Source organism: Cavia porcellus, unplaced genomic scaffold (assembly GCF_034190915.1).
Source record: "Cavia porcellus strain 051 isolate PalLab524CR breed Dunkin Hartley unplaced genomic scaffold, mCavPor4.1 scaffold_4, whole genome shotgun sequence".
NCBI lineage: Eukaryota > Metazoa > Chordata > Mammalia > Rodentia > Caviidae > Cavia > Cavia porcellus.
The window spans coordinates 47,705,993-47,728,746 of record NW_026947487.1 but is presented as its reverse complement, the minus strand read 5'-3'; the positions used below and the strand labels follow the sequence as shown (position 1 = coordinate 47,728,746).

At 41.2% G+C, this 22,754-nt stretch overlaps 1 protein-coding gene and 1 pseudogene across 2 annotated transcripts; both read left to right on the top strand.

Annotated features, from left to right (window-relative positions):
- The first annotated feature begins 176 nt into the window (after positions 1 to 176).
- Positions 177 to 11,536, top strand: Poglut2 (protein O-glucosyltransferase 2). Of its 2 annotated transcripts, XM_003477585.5 has the most exons (10): positions 180 to 617; positions 1,933 to 2,138; positions 3,607 to 3,812; positions 3,986 to 4,063; positions 6,288 to 6,460; positions 6,553 to 6,790; positions 7,549 to 7,758; positions 8,477 to 8,566; positions 9,688 to 9,795; positions 11,306 to 11,536. In XM_003477585.5, the coding sequence occupies exons 1-10, from the start codon at positions 436 to 438 to the stop codon at positions 11,321 to 11,323; spliced, it is 1,509 nt and encodes a 502-aa protein (XP_003477633.1). In that variant the 5' UTR covers positions 180 to 435; the 3' UTR covers positions 11,324 to 11,536. The 2 variants fall into 2 exon arrangements, with proteins under 2 accessions (XP_063103074.1, XP_003477633.1); XM_063247004.1 differs by lacking the exon at positions 3,986 to 4,063 and having other exon boundaries at positions 177 to 617.
- Positions 11,537 to 11,986: 450 nt separating this feature from the next.
- Positions 11,987 to 13,591, top strand: LOC100734473 (putative homeobox protein NANOG2; annotated as a pseudogene).
- The last annotated feature ends 9,163 nt before the right edge of the window (positions 13,592 to 22,754 follow it).

Below are 22,754 nucleotides of genomic sequence, written 5' to 3'. Positions count from 1 at the left end.
CTGGCAGGATTTCCGCTAATTCTGTGGAGAACTACAAATCCCAGGCAGCCCGGGGCTGGGGACGCATGTTCCTTTGGCCGTCCACTTGGAGAAAGTCTTACTGACCCTGGCCGGATGCATAGGCCAATCCCTTGCCTGGCACCTTGGCTGGAGCCTGAGACGGATTCGCCCGCAAAGGATGCTCGGGTGGCTGGCGTGACATAAGTCTATCATTGTCTGGAGGAAGAGGTTTCTTGTCCCTTTCCGTAGAGCCCTGGCGGTATCCTTCGCTTAGGCTTGCCGACACCCCTGTAACCTCGAGCCGGTGGAGAGGTGCACGCGCGCCCCGCATAGCGGGCGATTCTCCGGGAAGCCCTGCGAGCTGCCGTGTGACCGTGCCGCGCTTCTTACGCGTCTTCATTCATCTGTGGGACATCGCGAGTGTCTGTCTTGTAAATGTTTAGCATTTTGCTGCTTTACTGCTTTTTTCTGGGGACCGTTACAGCACTTGCCGAGACCGGCGGAGAGGGGCAGCTGAGCCCGGAGAAGAGCGAAGTATGGGGACCCGGGCTGAAAGCAGACGTGGTCCTCCCTGCCCGCTATTTCTACATTCAGGCGGTGGACGCGTCTGGGAGGAGGTGAGTCCGGGCGTCTTCTGTTTAAACTGTTATAGGGCCCCAGGTAAAAACGTTGTTTCTTCTTCAACTTAGATCCGCCCCCAAAACTGATCTGTGCCCAGCAGTTACCCATCCGGGGTCCCAGACACAATCTACATCTGTTTCTGACAACCTTCCCAGACCTGATTTTGCTCTGTAGAAATAATTCCGAATCATAACACATAATACAATACGTTAAGTACTATTGTATTATACAATATGATAGGAGCTTGTCTTTTGGCTATTTTGCTAGGAAGACTCACATTATCAGAACAAAGCAAAGTGCCTCCATTTTGCTGAAAATACTGTTTCTGCCCTGCTTTTAATTCCACTTATTGGAGACCTGATGGGCTGCATCTTCCCCTGAGGTGCCCCTCGGTTTTCAGGCCGGCTAGTAGGTTTTGAAAATCAAAAACCACAGAAATGAAAGTACGCATCTTCTAGGCGACTGCTACAAAAGTTTTTTTCATTCCATCGAATTCAATGCATTAAAATTATACTTGAGACTTTAGTAATTCACCTGTTTCTGAACGATAGGCTTTATTATTGGTGGGTGCTGGCCAGTATGTTTAACAGGTGGCAACATTGGGAGTAACAAGTTGCCCAAGGCAAAGACAGGTTGTAAAAGGAAACAAAATTTATAGAGGAAAGTAAATGCCATCTTAACAGCAAGACCACACCTCCAAAACACCTTTGCCACTAAGAGGATACTATGTCTATTTTGCTTTTTGCCTGTGGCCATTGTGATGTATAATACTGATATTTTTAAAAATCACAGACAGGGGGCTGGGGATTTAGCTCAGCGGCATAAGCGCCTACCTTGCAAGCAGGCAGTCATGAGTTCGATCCCTGGTACTGATAAAAACGAAAAAGACAAAAAAAAAAAAAAAAAAAATCACAGACAGAACTTTTCCCAAATTAAGTCATCTTTGCAAACACCATTTTGGAAGCAAATTTCTAGATGTGATAAGCATAAAGTAAGTACCTAGTGGACCAATGGGAATATTGTTATAATGGAATGCAAAAATATCTCCATGCTTAATACAGATCCCTTTGTGATTGTCTAACATGAAATTGTGCTGTGTTATCCTGACCATTGTCATCTTGGTTTATTTTTTTCCTTTAATTTCTAATCCTTCTATTCATTCTGGTACTAAAAGACTAAGAGAGAAGCAGCAAATATATAGTAGAGGAAGAATAAGGGAGAGAATAGTAAAGATTACAGACCAAAGGGCATAATCATTGTGTTCTTATTGCTTAAAATGATCTTTCTGTCTCATTGCTTTTCCTGCCACAGATTCACATCCTCGCCAGGTGAAAAAGCGTTCCAGGTTAAAATCTCAGCGCTGGATGAGCAGTTCACTCGAGTTGGAGTCCAGGTTTTAGACCGAAAGGATGGGTCCTTCATAGTCAGATACAGGATGTATGCAAGCTACAAAAATCTGAAGGTGGAAGTTAAATTCCAAGGTCAACACGTGGCTAAATCTCCGTATATTTTAAAAGGTAATTTGGAATATAATTTTACAGCAGTAGTATTTGATGACACGTTATTGCATTAACAAAAACAGCATTTTCCCTCCACTGAAATAGTAAAAAAAAATTAGCTATTTCCTACCTAGAAAGCTAAATTAGGAGTTCTGGTTTAAAAAAAAAGACAGAAATCTCTGCTTCAAAAGGAAGTTGTAGTTCACTAAAAAGCAAGTAACTGTTAGAGAATTCCATCCCTGAAGACATAATATTAACAAAAATAATAAGAGTGTGTATACAGTCATACAGGATATGTTCTTAATTGGAAATATAAGAATTAAGTAAATGTGATCATTACTGGAATTTGGTAGATCCCTCCAGGAGAGAGCTCAAAGCTTAAAGCTGTTTTCTGTCCTCATTTCAATGCCGTTTCTCCAGGGGGTTCTCTGGTGTTTTCTTTATTATATAGGAAGAGAGTTATTCACAGCCAACTTCTTTCCTGGCAGAGGAGTCAGAATCCCAAAGTGGGGGAAGCAGTGTATGTAACAGAGGTACCCCAAGAAAGGTAAACCTTTCTAAAGGGTCTCGGTTCCTAGCTGCATTCCACCAGCACCACATGGGAATCTGCTAAACCTTAAAAAAGTATTGCCCTGTCCGCTATTGCCTGGGCCAGGTCAGAATCTGAGAGTTTCAGAAAGAAATGAAAAGAAAAATAAAGCAAAACAAAAAGCCCTCAATTCAGATTCAGCTATATTATGTTAAAATTATTTCTATAAATATATAAATTCATTGTAATATTAGTGAAATAAACTGTTTTGAAGATTGCCTTTTCTTTATGTTTCTTCTTCAAAGCATTTTAAAAAAACATAAAGCCAGGCAAAAGTGTGTGTGTCTGTAATCCTAGCACTTTGAGAGGCTGAGGCAGGAGGATCACAAATTCAAGGCCAGCCTAAGCAGCTTAGACTCTATCTAAAAATTAAAAAACAAAAGGTGTGGTGCTGGAGATGTAGCTCAGTGCAAAGGCCCTAGGTTCAATCCCCAGCACCACTCACACACAAAAAAATTAGTCAGAGTTCTTAGGCTTTGAGAAAAGTACCCTAAACACTTAAGCTGTTTGTGTAATAAAACATTGAAATATCTGTATAACGTTCAGTGAACAGGGACAGTCCTCTCACTTACAGTCTTTTACCAATATTTAGTGATTCTTAAGTACATCAGTAATGACGAAGAATGTCCACTGTAGTACTGGCTGGCTTCATCTAAACTCATGTAAATTGGACCTGAACATGAAATACCACACAACTTCTTAGTGAGGAGCTATTAAAATACAAGGCTGACCTACTCATAATGACTCAATGTAATAAAAAGAGTGTTATTTTAAAATGCGCATTTAATCCAAAGGCCCTCCCTCCCTAACTGCCCAAAGGGTTGGGAGCCCTCACATTGCATCTCTGTCCTGTTTCAGAGGCTGAGTTCACTCTTGTACTGTGTTCTGTGTAAACAGGGCCAGTTTACCATGAGAATTGCGATTGTCCTCTAGAAGACAGTGCCGCCTGGCTCCAGGAGATGAACTGCCCCAAATCCATTGCCCAGATTCAGAAAGACCTGTCCCATTTCCCTGCGATTGATCCAGAGAAGATTGCAACCGAAATCCCCAGAAGATTTGGACAAAGGCAGAGTTTGTGTCACTACACCTTAAAAGACAACAAGGTACAACATGTAGTTTGAGGTTTTCTGGCTTTCATGATTTTGTTTTGTGTTGCTGTTTGGCTGCATCGAACTAAATAGTTTAACAAAGCATCACCCTATCAGCAATCACGGTGACAAAGCAAAGTCTGCCAGCACTTTTGGGCTGGCATAATAAGTATTAAATTCTCTCTTAGGTTTATATCAAGACTCATGGTGAGCATGTGGGTTTTCGGATTTTCATGGATGCCATCCTGCTTTCTTTGACGAGAAAGGTAAGCGTATGCTTCGTCTCCGTTGTAAGAGGCTACATTAAACCAGGCTTTATTGTTCAAACTAACAGTCATGCGAAAGGTATTTGTTTCTGGAGCCCTATGACGATACTGTTCTGAAGTTTTAATTCATGGAGAATACCTATATTAGTTTTCTTGGACTATGTAACAAAGAGTCACAAATGGAGTGGCTGAAAACAACACAAAAAGTTCATTTTATTCTGTTGGTACATATTTGCAGCACATAGTGATGACATGCCTCCTGGGAGCTGATACGTGTACATGACACATCACCATTCCTTTTAACCCCTCCCCATCTCTTAGCCCCTTCTCATGTACAAAAGATCCATCCCGATCTCCTTTAGTTTTCATTTTGCTCTTTATTTATGCTTTGAGTTTCTTATATAAGAGAAACCACACAATATTTGAGGTTGCATGTCTGATTTATCTCACTTAACATTAAGATTCATCGATTTTCCTACAAATGCCTCAAATTTATTTTTCTTTATAGCAGACCAGTATGCCATTATGTATAAATTTCACATTTTGTTTATCGTTCATCTGTTGATAGATAGCCACAAGGCTGCTTCCAAGATAGTTATTATGAGGTGTGCTGCTATAAACCCAGGTAGGCACTTAAATAACAGAAATTTATTCTCACAATTCTGGAGGCTGAAAGTCCAAAATCGAAGTGTCAGCAGGATGGTACTCCCATAGAGGTCCTGGACACCTTCCTTCCCCAGCGTCCAGTGCTGACCCTCAGTCCTCTGTGCCCCATGGTTTGGAGCAACGTGAAGGTCTGCGTTTTTCATCATGTGGCCTTTTTATGAGTCTGTATCTCTTCCCATAAGGAACCCAGTCACATGGGTGAATGGCTGACGCAAACATTTCTGTCAACATTTTTACCAGTGGTGTAGATGTTTATACATAACCTATTATATTATTATCTGTTTATTGAATGATGTATGCACACATGATTCAAAATGCGTGAAATCATAGCACCTTCCAAAATTGTAAAGCATATGCAGTCAGTTTGTTCTGAAGGAAGGGTTTTAGTATCAACACTATGCCTCCTTTAGGCTAAGAGGTCAGAGTATTGTCCCATATGTTTTTGCTCATTTGTATCAACACATAGAAAAATAAGAATTGTCCCAAGGCTTTCATTTTTGAAGATTATTTTCAAACTGACTAATACAGTTCTTAATGAAAATATATACTAAAGTAAAAAAAAGAAAATATATACTAAAGTGCTAAAAAATATAGTGAATGATTAAATTTTTAAAAATTCATTGCAATAAGAGGCACACAGCCATTAATCCTCCTCAAAACAATCCCTTTCTTCCTATATGTTTTCCCTGTTATTCTTGCCACTTTCTTAAGCAGTTCTGGAAATCTACTTCTGTGAATGTCTTTACACACCTATTCATCAGACCTGGCACTGTGAGGCTCCTAGCTCTTCATCAAAGGCAAAAATGACCATGAAAGACAGACCCTGAATTAATTCAGAACATCAAGGCAGCCACCACAGCACAACTAATGACATCCGCCCAAAAGAGTTTCAGAACTGCATCAGAAAGAGGCGAGAATGATAGAATAAGTGAATTCAAAGCCAATGGACTGTTTTGCAGGGCATTGAAGGCAATGCATCTTTGACTCAAATATTTTTGTTTAAACACATGTCATATATCTTACTTTGTAAATCCTCTAAGCATTTTCAGTGGCTCTGTAAAGCAGGTTCTAACATGTTCACACCATGTGTTAGCAGAAGTTGCTTAGCTTCAAAGTTAGTATGGCTGAACGTGATTTCAGGCTGCTGTGATGTCAAATCCTATCACCACCACCTATCTGGGGAACGTTTTATTAAGTAGAAGCAACTGGCTCATGAACAAGAAGCTAGAATTAGAGTCCCAATGCTATTTTTTGTTATTTTCCAGTAACCCTCTTTCTGTCTTTGACTGTCTCATGGCAGCATGAGAACAGAAACTACCTTTCTACTTCATCCCTTTTGCAGTAATTCTGTTGGTCAGGTTGGATCCTGCAGAAAGCAAATGGGATACTTACACATTTGATCGTATTCTGCAAGGTCACCTTTTTTAAACTAATGATCATTGCCGGAAGCTCATAGGTTGGCCTTTCATTTGGTGCTATGCTGATTTTAACTGATAAATACAAAGAGTGATACAGGGGAAAACACCAGGAATCAATTCTCTATTTTCTTTTCTCCTAGGTGAAGATGCCAGATGTGGAGTTTTTTGTTAATTTGGGAGACTGGCCTTTGGAAAAAAAGAAATCCAGCTCAAACATCCATCCGATCTTTTCCTGGTGTGGCTCCACGGATTCCAGGGATATCGTGATGCCCACTTATGACCTGACCGACTCTGTTCTAGAAACCATGGGCCGGTGAGAGTGCTGTGCTCCCTTTGGTGAGTTTTTTTCCACCCGCCTTTGTGACATGACAGCTGAGAGGACCGTGTGCACTTTCTGTCTTCCAGGGTCAGTCTGGATATGATGTCTGTGCAAGCCAACACGGGGCCTCCCTGGGAAAGCAAGAACTCCACGGCCCTCTGGCGAGGCCGAGACAGCCGCAAAGAGAGACTAGAGCTGGTGAAGCTCAGCAGAAAACACCCGGAGCTCATCGATGCTGCTTTCACCAACTTCTTCTTCTTTAAACACGATGAGAGCCTGTATGGTCCCATTGTGAAGCACATCTCGTTTTTCGATTTCTTCAAGGTATGACATCAGCAGTGGCCAGCGTTTTGTGCCAGAATCGCACACGGGAGATTACAGAGAACAGGAGAGATGAGCAAAACCATAGTGAGTGCAGAGACCTGGAACTGCTGGGGAAGGTTCCACAGCCTGGGGAAACCTCAGATTCACCCCTGACATTGCAAATGCATAGTGCAAAGATTTTTGAAAAAAAAATGGTTATAGCTAAAGAGAGTTCTTTATTAACTAGCCCTTTGGTGGGGAGGGGGGTTACGTCATGCCTTGGCTTTTCCTGCCTGTTGAGTTTTCTACAACTAAGGCTCTTGAGTATCACTGTCCTGTGAATATTTTTGTTCATCATAGATGTTCTTGTTTAGAGCTTTCTAATTTCCTTAAGACATGGTTGGCCATCTGCTGTTTAAAAACACAGTTAACTTAGTACGGATTCTGGCATCCTTAGGTTCACATGTGTGATCGATAAAGAAGTAAAGGAATTTTAGAGTCACAGATGGTGCAGCTTAAGACACTGTCTTCTGTCATTGGCTGCTTCAGGAATTAGATTTTTGCTTGCCTTGTGAAATTTAAGACCACATCCAAATGGATGCTTAGCTCTATATCTGTGTGCTGTGTGACAGCCCTTGCTAAAAGGTGAAGGTGGTGGACAGTGTCTAGCCAGGTTTTTAATCTGAGGATGGCAGATTATTGTGTAGAATGGGAGGGAGAAATAGAGCAGAAAGTGGGGATTTAATGGAGGATTCTGCTACTCTCCTGCCCTTCTGCAGCATAAGTATCAAATAAATATTGATGGCACAGTGGCAGCGTATCGTCTGCCCTATCTACTGGTGGGTGACAGTGTTGTGCTGAAGCAGGACTCCATCTACTATGAGCACTTTTATAATGAGCTGCAGCCCTGGAAACACTATATTCCGGTTAAAAGCAACCTGAGTGACCTGCTGGAAAAACTTCAGTGGGCCAAAGATCATGACGAAGAGGTAAGGTGGCTCTCCTAGAAGTTTATTCCTGTCTCTAGCCCAATGACGCAGGAGCATTTGAAATACCTTGTGCCCAAAGAGGGCTCAGATATGCTGCGATTCATCTGTCACCTTTCACGGAAGCTGCCTGTTCGTGGAGAGCCCGGCAGTTCCTCTTCCGGGAACATAGCCATTGCACCCTGTAGTAACTGTCCACTGCGCAGGTGAAACAAGCTGCACAGTGGCCTTGATTATGCTTTGTCGAACCCACAAGCACTGCCGGTGGTAGCAGTGTGAAAATTCAGGGGGCCATTCTAGGAGGCAGGAGAGGTGTCACCAGCTCCACCACTGAATCATGTGAGGGGTTCCATGAACAAGATTCAAGGTCACAGTTGCTTTCTGACAGCCATGAAGGCAGTGCGTTAATATAGCTTCATCTTGCACTTATTTACAAAGTAATTGCTACCTTGCCTGGGGTGTGTCTTCTCTCCCCGTCTCCACAAGAGGCCTAATTCTAGGACACCCAAAGTAACTTCTCAGACTTTCAAGTCTTGAAAAACTCCCTTTGATTTTTACAGGCATACTGTTAAATGTTCCTTTTGCAACACAGGACTGCCCTGAAGGGTGTGTTTCTTGCTGTTGACTCACTGTGGTTGCATTGTGAACATCTGTTTGCCTATGTCTGCATAGGAAAAAATATGCCCCATTAAAAGATTTTTTTTTTTTTTAATTTCCCCAGGCAAAGAAGATTGCAAAAGCAGGACAGGAATATGCAAGAAATAATCTTATGGGTGATGACATATTCTGTTATTATTTCAAACTCTTCCAGGTCAGTATTTCTCAAATAGTCAAATAATTGTGTTACTGGCAAATAATATTTCATATAACAATTTCTAAGAGTATGCTAATATAGAAAGATACCTGCACCTCTTTGGGTGAAAATTGTGGATAGATATTAAATAATAATAAAAAGTAGCTGCAAACCAAAGGTAAAATAATGGAGAATGTTACAATATCAAGTAAAACATTTAAATTAGAATAATGTAGTCTCCACTCCAAAAAATTTACAGGATTTATCTTCCTATTATATTGCTGCTGCCTTACCTTTGTTTTGTTTCTGGTTTTTGCTTTTGTTTTTATTTGCGAAAACAATACAATGTATGTTTGGGACTCTTTTCCTGACCCCAAAGTTTTCTTGAAAGTTGCCTTCATTTGCCAAGCATTTAGTAATTATAATCAAAGTGATATTTTAAAAGTTTTGTTTTAAAAACACAGCAAGAAACAAATTGTTTGCTTATAACAGTAGTATAGGTAGATTGAGAATTTCATCTCTGATGTTGACCTCCTGTGTTGGGCTCCATGGCTGAGTGGAGATGGTCTCTCTCTGGTCTGTAACCTTGCCTAGGAGATGATGAAGGGTGCATTGGGTTGAGTACAAGTGAATGAACTGAGAGATTTGCTGTGCAAATTTGTAAAGATCAGCTGTTTAGTATTCATTTGTTTAGCTTATTTTTAGCATTAGTGCTATGTTGTCCCAGGCCAAGAAAGTAGTAACTGAAGGTGATGATTGAGGCAGCCATGGCAGGGTAGGCAGAAATGGTCACTGTCCTCAAATTCTCATTGTGGGGAAGATCATGTGCAAAATTATTTTCATTAAAGAAGCAAAAAATGGTAAAATAGGTAGATAGATAGATAGATAGACAGACACACATCGCCACATAAGTTTGGAACAGAGTCATAAGAAATCGTAAGAGGTTAGGGAGAGACAGTCAGAGAATGACCAGCACTAACTCTATTGCTGGGTGTTTATGGGGGTGTTAGCAGAAGACTTTGCACATAATAATTTCACACAAGTGAGTTAAGCACCACTTGGCTCATAAATTCTAGTATTCATTGGCAAATGTACTTAAAGTCTCTCAGAAGGCATTCTTCTCTGTCGCTGCTTTGCAGGAATATGCCAGCTTGCAAGTGAGTGAGCCCCAAATCCGAGAAGGGATGAAGAGAGTAGAACCACAGGCTGAGGACGACCTCTTCCCTTGCTCCTGCCATAGGAAAAAGGTAACAGAACTGACCTCACCAGAGAGCACGCTAACATAGACCGGGTTTGAGTTTGCGTCTGTATCCATTCTGAGGCCTCCAAGCAACTCAGCCAGAGAGGTGGAGGTGGTAGAAAGTAATAACGCACCATCAAGGTGCTAAAATGCAGTAGAGTGAGAAGACAAGACCGGGGGAAACCTTTTTAATGTGAGAATTCCGATCACATGGCCTTCAAATAGATGTTCACTGATGAAAAATATTTTTGCACAGATCAAGTCCCCCTGAAATAGTTTTGGCTGATTTTCATTATCCCAGTGCATGGAAGAAAAAAATATACAACTGTGAATGTCCATGTCACCAAATTATTCACTTCAAGGCGACCTCTGTTGCCATCACTACATGATATCTTCATTTGTAACAGGCAGGTTCATGTCCTTGTTAGGCTCCAAAGGACCTTGGACACTGTGTAGTCATTTCTTTATTTTCTGGTTAACAGAACTGAGACCAAAAAAGATTTCAGCTCCCAATCGTCCAGCAAAGTAAAAGCCAGTCTCTCCTGGTCAGATTGTGTGTGCGTATTTATGTGTGGAGATGTGGTGTGGTGGGGTAATGTTTTCAGAAATATAGTTTGGGTGAAGGAATATGGATTCATAATCTAAGGAGTGTGTGTGTGTGTGTGTGTGTGTGTGTGTGTGTGTGTGTGTGTAAATTATGCAAGTCTGACATTATTTAAGCAATGCTATCACGTTTCCCTATGAATAAAGTCTGAATCGGGGTACTATAACCAAAGATGAGGAGCAGATTGGACAACACTTCTCAAGAGCATTTAAAGAGGGGAGGTGACTGCGGGCCTTGCCAGTGTCAGAACCAGCTCATAGGCATTTACCAGTTATTAAATATTCAGGAATTGTGTACATTAAGTAAGGTTTAGATAGCTGGAATCAGGCTAGTGGGAGTGTTTATACCGAAGTGGGCATCACACGCTGAAGACCAGAGCATTGACTGTTTTGAGTGTCTGTGTCTTTTGTGGACAACTGACCTGCCACCAACTCATTGGCCTTTGAATGGTCCATCACCCATGTTACCTCCTGCAGTGCTACAAGGCCATGAAACAGGATTGTGAATGGAAAGGTCCCCTCTCACCCAGTTCCTGATTTGGTATCACAGTATCTTTTTTACTTTAGCCATAGAAAAGACTATGCAGCTTTCTTTCTACTCTCCTGTTTATTTTTTTAAATTGTTATCAAAGTGATATAGAGGAGTCACCCTGTCAGTATCTTCCTTGGATTAGTAGAAATTAGGGACCGAATTTGTTCATTTCTTCTTCCATGTGCCCACCGGCCCTTCGCTGATAATGGTGTAACACAGACCAGCAGTTATGACCCTCCAGAGATAGTTTAGGCCGTAAGAGCATTTAGCAACACTTTGACTTCTTTTTCCTCCTCTCATCTTCAGAAAAAATAACTAATGTAAGATTTCTGGACTCCTATCTTCCCGATGCCTCCTTAAATATTTTGCTTCTTGATTGCAGACCAAAGATGAACTCTGACGTGCAAAATACTTTCCGTTCAAATAATGGTGCTCTGAAGATTCTTCTTACCTGAAAAGAAGAATATTTTTCTCAAGTATTAGTTGCACAGACAGTATAAAGTCTGTGCGACCGTTTGCATTATGAAGATGTTTCTGCTTATGCAGCATTTGCATGACTGTCCTGGAAAGCACATTTTTAGAATTTTATAATAAAATCACATTTATTTTAAAAGGCTGTGCTGTGCTGTGCTGATTATTAGCTGTATTTGGACCTTGGAGCAGAAAAAGAGAAGGTATCTGATTCCTTTACTCAGCCTGCCTGTGACCTGCGCAGACTTCATTTGCAACACCACACAACAAATCCCAGTCTTCTTTAAGCCCCTGTTATTTTGGATATCTACCCACAACCAAAACCAATTCTAACTCGTACATCATAGAAATGCCTCTGCCTCTGCCTTGAGTAAAATCTCTCACTGCTTCCTAATGTGAAGCCAGAGATCTGGACAAAGCAAACATCTCGCGGTTCCATCTATGCTTGTCTCCTTACTATCACTGAATTTGATGGTCTTTGGGACGGAGATGCTATAGCCTGCTCTCCATCCAGCTTAGACGCATCCTTCAGTGCCCACTGGAGGTCTCAGATATCATCTCCGAGTTTCTCCCTCTCCATTCCTGCTGCCTTATGTTCACCGGTATCTTCCACACAGTCACTATTTGTGAGCTGTCTCTCTTCCTCATCATATCAGAGGCAACTTGACTGCCATCCTTTTCTCTGTGTTCCAAGGCATAACAGTGTGGCTACAACTAAAAGCCTAACAGGTTTTATATGGGTGAATGAATGAATGGAAATCATTTTGAAATGGGGTTAAAGAATTTAAAAGGAACTAAAATTTCCATCACCAAACCTTATGTAATCCTTTGCAAAATGTTTACCAAATTGTCTCCTTCCCATTCATCTTCCAGTTAATCTTTTATAAATTTCTTTAAATTGTCTACAGACAAGATTATAAAAGATACCTAGTTTTAAAGTAAATATATGACCTGTGTGGAAATCTTCCTCTTATTCTAAGCTCTCCCACTTAGGCCTAAGTCTTAAGGAGAGCCTTAGTCTCTCCCAACTGCTTTCAAACTCAGTTTGTTTCCCTCGTGGACACCGTGAGTGTGGCCCCAGACTGCCCCCCAAGCCTGCCTTGCTCAGAAGCCGCGGTTCCAGGTACCCCTCGCTGGTGCCTGAGGTTCCCAGGCCTGCAGAGACCTGCGGTGCCCTGCAGCTGCCTGAGGCTGAGGAGTCCCTGGCTGAGTCTACCTCTCCCGTCCCTTCCTCTGGGGACCTGCTCATCCAGGAGGCCCCCGACTCCTCCACCAGCCCCTGTGCCACCCTACCTAGCTCCCTGGAGGCCTTGGGCAGGAAGAAGGAGGGGAAGGTCCTAGGTAAGAAGCTGAAGCCCTATACCATCCTCTTGAAGATGCAGCTGTGTGTGCTCAGAGACCGTTTCCAGAGGCAGCAGTACCTCAGCCTGTAGCACATACAGGAGCTCTCCAGCCTCCTGAACCTCAGCTGCAAGCAGGTTAAGATCTGGTTCCAGAATCAGAGAATGAGATGCAAGAGATGGCAGAAAAGCACCTGGCTGCAGAACGGTGGTGGTGCACCTGAGAAGGTTCCAGCCCCAGCAGAGTACCCAGGTGTCTGCTCCAACTATGCCCAGAGCTGCCTGGTGAACACATCTGGGAAACTTCCCATGTGGGGCAACCAGACCTGGAACAACTCAGCCTGGAGCAGCCAGTCCTGGGGCAACCATTCCTGGAACACGCAGAGCTGGTGCCCCCAATCCTGGAACAGCCCGTTCCCCAGCTGCGGGGAGGAGTTGCTGCAGCCCTGCCTGCCCTTTCTGCAGGTTTTCCCCGCCAGTGACTTGGAGGCCATGCTGGAAGCAGTCAGGGACAGCCACGAGTACTGCAACACTCCCAAGCCCTGGATCTTTTCCTGAATTATGCCAGGAACCTGCAGCTTGAAGACCCAGGAAGATGGACACTCCTTTCCTTCCTGCAAGGTTTTGCTATTTTAAGGGTGGTACTGTTTCTCATTGTGGCTTTTGTGACAACACTGGGATGTGGGCAGCACTGGAGTCTGAAGGAGGAGCCTTCAGGGACCTTGTGTGCTGCAGGGAGGTGGTGTCTGGGTACAGCACTGTTGGATGTCTGGGTGGGGAACCCAACTCAAGGGGGACACAAAGCTGTGATGAAGCGTTGTTGCCATTTTCTGGGAATGTGGGGCTTTGCTTGTTAAAACTGCACATATCCCGTGTGGGGTAGGGTGCTTGCCTATCATGCTTGAGGTCCTGGGATCCATACCTGGAACTGCTGCAAAGACCTGGTTCTTGTGTGTGAACTGGGAGTGAACCCAAGACCTTCATGTTGAGATGCATTCCTGCCCCATCCGTTCTGAAACAAGGTCTTGCTCTGGGCTTAGATTTGGGATCCTCCTGCCTCAGCCTTCCAAAGTGCTAGGGTTCTTCTTGTGTGCCATTACAGTGGGCTAGAAATACTTAGTTTTAAAAGTCAGTTCTTCAGGTGAAGGGTTAAGTTACAGTATGCTGCCCTGTTCCCCTCCAGCCCAATACCCTGGGTGGTGGGTTTATTCTGACCCCCACTGTGTTGACTTATATCTGTAGAAAGATGTCTTACACACATCACGGCTGCATCCTGATGAATCTGGTGTGACTGTTTGTCTTGTTTAAGTGTAACTGAATAAGAAAGTTTTGTCTATGCTTGATTTCACCTGGTGGTTCAATGAGTAAAAATTTGGCCAAATAAAAATAAATAAATATAAGTGGCTGGGGATTTAGCTCAGTGGTGTAAGTGACCGCCTGGCAAGGACAAAGTCGAGTTTGGTCCTTGGTATCAAAAAAAAAAAAAAAAAGCAAATATAAGGAAGCATTGATGTAACAATGGACAAAGACTGTTCACTTGGCAAATTTCTCAGGCTCCTGAACCTTGTCCTAAGCCTATCTGTACACTTCCTTATAAAATCCAGTTTTATCGAGAACTCTGCTAAGAGAGTATAACAAAAAACCCATATATAGACCACAAAATGGTATCTTGTCATTTCTCTAATTCCTAGTGAGACTGAGCATCTTTGCACATGCGTAGGAGCCTTTGGGGCCATTTGTGTTTTTCTTGTACAATTTTTCTTTGCCCATTTTCACACTAAGTTAATTGACTTCCTGGTGGATTCTAGAAGTGCATTTTGGACGTGGTCCTTTATTGGTTGTATTTGCTACATATCTCTTATTTTATGACATATTTTTTGGCATCACAGTATCTTTTAAGGCTCAAAAGATCATGACTTGAATGTATCGATCTTTATGGCTAACACTTCTTGAATGTGGTTTAAGAAATTCTTCCCCAGCCAGTATGATCATACATCTCATAAAAAAGTATGGGTAGGTGTTGAATGGCAGAAAGGTACAGTATTTTAACAATATCAACTATTAGGGAAGAGAAAAAGGCATGGTGAGATATTATAAAATATCAGAATGATTAAATTTTAAAAACTACAACTCAAAATGCAGCAATTTGCATTTGGCATTTGTCCCACAGAAATGAAGACCTGTGTTCATACAAAGCACTACACAAACACTTACCGCAGGTGTACCTGCAACAGCTCCAAATTGGAAATGTGAGGTGTTCTTTCCTGGGTAAAAGATTGGTTCATTCACACTATGGAATAGTATCCAGTGTCAAAAAGAAAAATGATACATATAACATCTTGAGTGAATCTCTAGAGAATTAACACCAAGTAGGAAAAAAAGGCCAAGGGCTACACAATGTATGACTCCATTTATGACTGTTTTTTGTTTTTTGGTATTTTTTTGCAGTTCAGGCTGGCCTTGAACTCACATCATAGCCCTGCTTGGCCTCATGTGTGCAGTGATCTTCCTGCCTCAGCCTCTTGAGTGCTGGGATTACAGGTATGTGCCATCATACCTGTCCTATATGACCTTGAAATGATAAACTTACACAAATGGGGAGGAGATGAGTGGTTGTCAGACCTTAAGAAGGGGTGGGCCAGGACAGAAGCAGGGATAGCTACAAAAAGGAACTCCAGTGACCCTGTATTTTGGGTGGCTGAGGTAGGATAGTTTGAAAGATGTTCCTATTGAGGGAGACTGAGTGGAGGGCACACAGATCTCTGGAAATAATGAAATCTTATAGTTGCTGTGGGTCTACAATTTCAAAATTAAATTATCAAAAATACGTTAAAAAAAAGAAATCCTACTTCAGCCCAAGGTCAGCAAGCCAGAGTCTGTTGTGTCTGCTGTACGAGTTTCTTAGCGCTTCCTCAACACTTGGTGACTTCCGACAGCAGCCTCTTGGTCCCTGACAGGTCTGGAGCCAGAAGCCGGAACCGAAGGCCCTGGCAGTGCTGGTTCCCTCGGAAGCTTTAAGACAGAATCCATTCCTGTGCCTTCTTTGCAGCTTTGGCTGGCTGCTGGCGGCTCCTGGAATTCCCAGCTCTATAGACTAGTCCCTGCCTAGGTCTTGCTCTCTGTGTTTCTTTGTTTCTCTTAGCAGGACACTTGTCACTGGACACAGGGCCTCTCACTGTATTTGAAGCCCATTCTACATGGAGGATGATATCAAGAATTTAAATTATATTAGCAAAGATGCTTTCTAAACAAGCTTATGTATCCCAGATGTCAGGTCAGGACCCAGGCAGATCTTTTGGGAGCCGCTCCTTAACCCAGGACATAATCTAAAACCATTTCCTTTTAAAGTGGAACAGTATACGGATTCCCTCCATCACATACACGCAACACAGTACATGACGATGATCTAAGCTAGGATGGCAGATCAAGGAACAAATAGTATAAGAATTTAAAAATAAATGAAATTGTCATTAGAAGCAGCTGATATGCCTTATTACACAAAAAATCCAAACAAATATATAGGGCAATTGTTGGAATCAACAAAAAATTACCATTTGCTTAATACCAAACCAACATATAAAAATATCACTGTGTTTCAATATACCAACTAGTGATGGTGAATGAAATAAAAATGCGTAACATTTAATAGCTTTGAAAACCGTGCATTACTCATTGAAGGAATCAAGTCTAACAGAAAGGGACATTTACACTGAAAATTTTGAAAACTTAACCTGATTAATTGAAAAGTATTACATGTCCATAGATGATCAAAGTCAGCATTAAAGACATCAAACCTCCTACTGGGTATAGCATCTAGAGTATAAAGAGTTAGTGCATCCTAATCAAAATATGTTCTATCCCTGTTTTTGTAAAACTTGCTGAAGATTTTCTAAACAATTTTCAGGTTCTTCAAAGTCTCAGAAAAATTACTGGAGAAAGAAGGGATTGTAAAGACTGCACCTCCACCACCACCAGGTAACAAGACTTTTCATAAAGCCATAGCATGTAAGGCCATGTGGATATGGGTTGTATTGATGTGGGGGTGGGAAATAGAACAATCCCAGAATACCTATCAGTAGGCCTCCGGCTCTGCGGAAACTCAGTCCAGGACACAGAATCACAGGTGCTGGGGAAAGGTTTCCTATATCCATGAACAGAGTGAGGATAATTGTAGAGGTACGTTTTAAAGAAACACAACAGGGTCTCTAATATGCACACTGCCTCCAGAGGTCACTCCTACTAGATGAGTGACAAAAGGCAAAAGACAGATAGATTAAGTCTTAGGAATTTTTACCAAAATATAACGAGTCTCGAAATTTCTAGGGCATGCGTCCTCATTACTCAGCTCTCTCTTCCCTTCATCCTGACGGAGAGGATGCTTCAATCCATCACTGTCGCACTGCCACCAGTGTCTTGTGTGTTCCCTGGGCCTCAAGAGGCAGACACGTTAGCCTGGCAGGAATTCTGAAGAATATGGACTTTTGTAGTAAAAATAGGTAGAAAATAGGAGTTGACAGAATGGGATTCCTAGGCGATCCTGCTTGTCTTGTAGGTCTCTGAATTCTAAACAGGGAGAGGTGAGATTCCAGTGAGGAATTTGAGAAGGGCTCAGGCTGTGGAACTTGGACTGTGATCTGTGGATGACGACCTTGCACCTCTCCTCTGTCACGGTTTGGATTAGGGAACTCAATTTGCCATTTGAACTAGACCATGAGAGATGGAACTGGAAGATTCCCATGCTCATAGAAACATATTAATATTTCCCCTCTCCAAAAAAAATGTTCTATAACTTGATGTCTCACTCAACAGTACATCACTACGTTGTTTTATTTCCTGAAAAAAACAAATCTTATGGGTAGGGGATATGAGCCGTAGGGCTGTTAAGAGTAGCTTGAGGGGTACTTTTGGTGGTGGATTATTCTTGTATTGGGTTGTGGTGGTGATTACATAAATAGAAACAAGAGAACTAAAACTACAGAGTCGAGGGCGTGTCTAGTGATACTGAGTGAGCACTGTGCCCTGTACTAACATCCTATTCATATATTCTACTGTGGTCACTCAAGATTGCTGCCCTTGGAGGAACCTGAGTGCAGGGTATGAGGGGGTTCTTGAATACAATTCTGTAACTTCCCACAGAGATATAATTATTTCACAAGTTAGAATAACTTCCTTTTAATAACAAAGGTAATTCCTGTTCATAATTTTAAAAGAAACTTCAGTAGAGCCATCATTAATATGGAGGTCTCTATACTTTTTCTTGAATGTATAAAAATGTATAATGCAGAAGTCTATCATCATTCCAGACCATAAAAGGTTTTTGTCTCCATTGCATTTCTACTTTTCACCCATTGATTGCAAAAATTTCTAATGAATTTACTGAGCCAACAATTATGGGTAATTTAAATTTTTTCCTATTATTTATTTTTCTTTTTATTTATAATATGGGTTTCTTAGATAGGAGAAACAATGTAATATTTAAGCTTGTGTGTATGATTTATTTCATTTAACATTAGCCTCAAGGTGCATCTGTTTGGCTACAAATGACTCAAATATGTTATTCTCCAACGGTAGAGTACTCCTATATATATACATATATATACACACATATGTATATCCATTCGTCTGATGACCACATAGGCTGTTTCCAAGACTTAAATATTGTGAACTGCTGCTATAAATATGAGTATGCATACATCCCTGTAATATGATACCTTTAACTCTTCTGGGAAGACACCTAGGAGCAGAATACTGAATTGAATGGAAATTCTTGTAGTTTGAGGACTCTCCATACTGATTTTCATAACGGTTGTACTAGCTTACATTTCCCCATATATGTATATACATATACATCCTCCATATATGTAACCACCAATAATGGTTATATGGGGTGCTATATATCTTATTTATATTTGTTTCCCAATATTTACACACTTTTCTATTACTTTGGTAAACAGGTTTTAATTTTTTATTCCATTGTCCTCTCCCTCCCCCTTCCTACAGGTAAAGTTTTTTTTAATTTCTTAGTTTTGTCTGGAAACTTAAGCTTTCTGATTGCTTTATCTTCATTATCTAATTGGCTATATTTTCTGTGAGCCCCCGAGCACCTCACTGATATTTTTAAATCTCTTTTAAGTCTTTCAAATACTTCAGCTGCATTGCTTTTGATCTCCTCCCCCTCACCATGGATCAGCTTTGCACAAGTTAGGAGTTTTGAGATGGATTTTGTTTTTTGTCTTCTCATCTTCAGTTTTGTGCTTGAGTATGTAGTTGCTTATCATGGAAAGACTTTCTTGCTAGTATGGAGATCTCTTTAGTCAGTCTGCTCTTCAGTGATATTCTAGGCATGGCTCACTATACAGCCTTTACCTGTGTCCAAGATCCAGTCATCTCTGTCAACACAGAAGTGGGAGATGCAGTGTAATCGGCCCATCACGCTGTTCTTTGGGATTGGACCCCAGGATTGTTAATGTCACAAAGGCAAGTTAGCACTGCCATACAGAGCAAACCTATCAATAGCAACAACTGTGTGTCCTGGGAATATCAAGTAAATCGGCAACAGTAATATTACCCAAGAAAAGCTGGATATTGACATATTCTAAGAACCAATATTGTACCATGTGTCATCTTAGAGAAGAAATAAAAAATTATAGTACAAACCCCAAATATTCACATAGAGCAAGTACATATATATATATGCCAAATGTGATAACTATACCTTCACTAACAATAGAATTCAACAGTAACTATTTAAAATTATTTTAATGAAAATTTCATGTGATAAAGGTGACCAGGTACAGTTGTTTAATCCTGGCACCAGGTGTTCCAGATTCATGCACAAGAGCAGGGCTTTTGCACCTCAGAGACTGGGTCGCAGCCAGGGCGGGTCCTGGTGCTGTGGTAACAGAGACACACTGAATCACCTATGTTTTGCTTGCATCAAATACCTAGGCATCTTACGAGGCACAGGGAAGCCTTGAAGACTACAGCTGCAGCCCTGAGGTTTCCCTGCCTTCGGTGATGCCAGCTGGGAAAGAGCTGGTGACATCACCTATGCAAAATTTGGCCTTTGAAATTCAGCTGCATTACAGCCTTGAGGCCCGTTGCAACCATGTTTTCAAATCCCAAGTGACCTGGCCTAGAATCTCGCTGGGAGTTTCCCAATAAGACCTTATAGGGTGGGCCAGCAAGCCCTGTCATCTTCAAAGCCAAATGCACCTGACCAGGGTTAGGGGAGAGGCAGTGGCAACACAGGATGCCACCATCCACAGGAGGGGGCAGAGCGCAGCAGCACTTGGCTGCTGAACAATGGCACACTCCCTTCCCTCCTCCCTCCCAGGTACTAGACTCAGTACGGAACCCTATTATAACTTCATAAATTAGTGTTTGCAAACTTTGCATGACAGCAGTGAGACTTAACAATCTACACATCCTTACCCAAGTTTCTAGTGCAGAAGACCGGAAAAACAGCTTTTCAGAGATTCCCCCTTGAATCCTGCCTGGCTTAATGGTTACATTCTTAAACATATAAGGTATTGGGAATGGGAGGATACAAAAAGAAAATTTGAAAAATTGAACAATGGTAGGGGGAGGAAGACATAAAAGTAAGACAAAGGATCCCGACATGGAGTAGAAGAATATTTATAGAATTAGATGAAGGTAACAGAACAAAAGCACCTAAAAATAGAAGATAAAGGATAATGTGGAGAATAAAATATAAAAAATAAAAACCAGAAAAAGATTAAAAGAGCCAGGCATGGTGGTACCTGTAATCCCAGCACTTGAGAACCTGAGACAGGAGGATCCTGGTGAATTTGAGTCCAGCCTGGGCTACATAAATGAGTTCAAGGTCTGCCTGAACTGCATAGCAAGACATTTTCTCAAAAACAACACACACACACACACACACACACACACACACACACACACACATTAAAAGGAAAAAGAGAAAAACAAGGGAAAAAAAAAAAAAAAGAAAATTGAGTCCAAAAAAGAGGGAAAAAATGTTCTCTGAATGTTTGAATGGGTGGTTTCCTTCTGGAATCTGCAGCTTTGGAGTCCAGTGAGTCTCTCTGCTCTGCCTAGTTTTTTAGCCTGTGAGATTCCTACATGCACTATTTTAGAGGCCCTCTGTTTACATTAGCTGTAGCAAAGTCCATGTGGAGATGTGTCTTTGCTCTTGCTGCTGGACAGGAAAGGCAATCAGACCTCAGATCTGTGCTAGATGTAAGCAGCAGGGAAAGGGTGCAAGTACTTAATGCTCTCGGTACTTTCAAGTCCAGCTGTTTCTGAGCATTACTGGGCCAGGCCTAGCTTCTCAAGGCAAGGAGGATGATCCATGTCCTTCCTGGAGATCTCTTTGTAGCCTACTCCCTGTCCACAGAGGTCTCCCATGACTAGCTCCAACTCAGTCACTGTGCAATGACAACACTGGGAACTCTGATGTGAAATGTGTTTTTTCAAGTGTTCTGAATCTGATTTAAATAATCAGCCCCTTCCCCCAAATGGCACCCAGCTCTCTCTGGCAATACAGTGGGCATGGAGCTTGAAACCCTCTCCAGCTGTTCCCTGCCTTGGGGAAGGAGTCCCATAGAGCAAAATCCCACACTATTGTGCAGTGCACAAAGGTCACAGGCATTTTTCCTGCTTTTGGGGAGCCTGGTTCCCTTCCCTGTGAGCCCTAAGGGCCAGGGAGAGACTAAATTGCTTTGCTTGCTCTGCAGTGTGGACCATCTTCTCAATTGTAGCTTTTTTTCCGTCAGTTCCTTTCTGGTTCCCAGCAATCTGCTTCGACCTTTTTTCTACTGCAAATTGTTATTTTTCAGTGTCTGGATTCCAAATCTAAGAGAGGCTATCAATCACCAATTACTGCTACTAATGGCAGGTGTTTCCCTCCCCCTGGGTAATTTAAATTTCTATAGATAAAGAAAAACAAGAAGTTTACATAAACTATGTTCTCCTTAATATAGAGTATTAAGTCCCATTTTCCTAGAGGATCAACAACTGGATAACTTTTTTTCAATTTAAAATTTAAAAAATACTTTTCTGATGATAATGTTGAACATCTAGTATTTTCTTTGATTTTCAGTAATTTTATCAAATTTTCAACCTTTGAAATTTCTTATTGATGTTTCAACTCTATTATCAATATCAATCTTTGGTTGTTCCTTGTAAATGTTGTCTCCTAATCTTTTTGGTCCTGTTTCCAATGTCTAGCTCAGTACAGAACTTAGTATTTTTCTATTTAAGATCTGTTAATCTTTCATATTAGATTAGGTTTTCTTACAATGAAATTTTTTAAATTTCAAATTTTCTTAAAATATTCTATAAAATTTTAGTATCTTGATATCTCAGTACTCTTTACTGATCGACTGTTCTCTTAATCTTGCTTATTCTTCTAATTGTAGTTTGAAACCACTTTGTTAAGGAGTATAAAAATTTCCAAGTGAAATTTCATTAATTTGAATAGCTGACAAAAATGTTCTATGTTCATCATTTTATGTAGTCCTGGAGCCAAGAAAATGCTACATATGTCTATCAGTTCAGGTCTTCTTTTGGATTTGCAAGGAAAATTTTATGTTTTTTACATAAAATCTTGAGTATATTTATTCTTAAATATTTTCTATGTTCGTTGCTATTTTGTTAGAGTATTTTAAAATTATGTTCTAGCTGTTTATTTGCCTAAGACAACCATAGTTTTTTTATGTTCTGTGCAAAGCACTTACTAAACCATTTTATCGAAACACGTAAATTTTAACTTTTCTCAAAAACAATCATTTAAAAAATAACGACTGTGTATCATCTTTACCATACTTTTTTGTCTTTTTCCTTTTTATCGGTACCAGGGATCCAACTCACGACTGCCTGCTTACAAGGCAGGTGCTTATGCCGCTGAACTAAATCCCTACCCCTACCATATTTTTAATGACTTACTTCCATTTTAATTGCACTGACTGGAACTTCACTGAAATACTGTTGGGTAGTTATAATGAGGCTAAAATAAGTCACTGTTAGGTGGAGCCT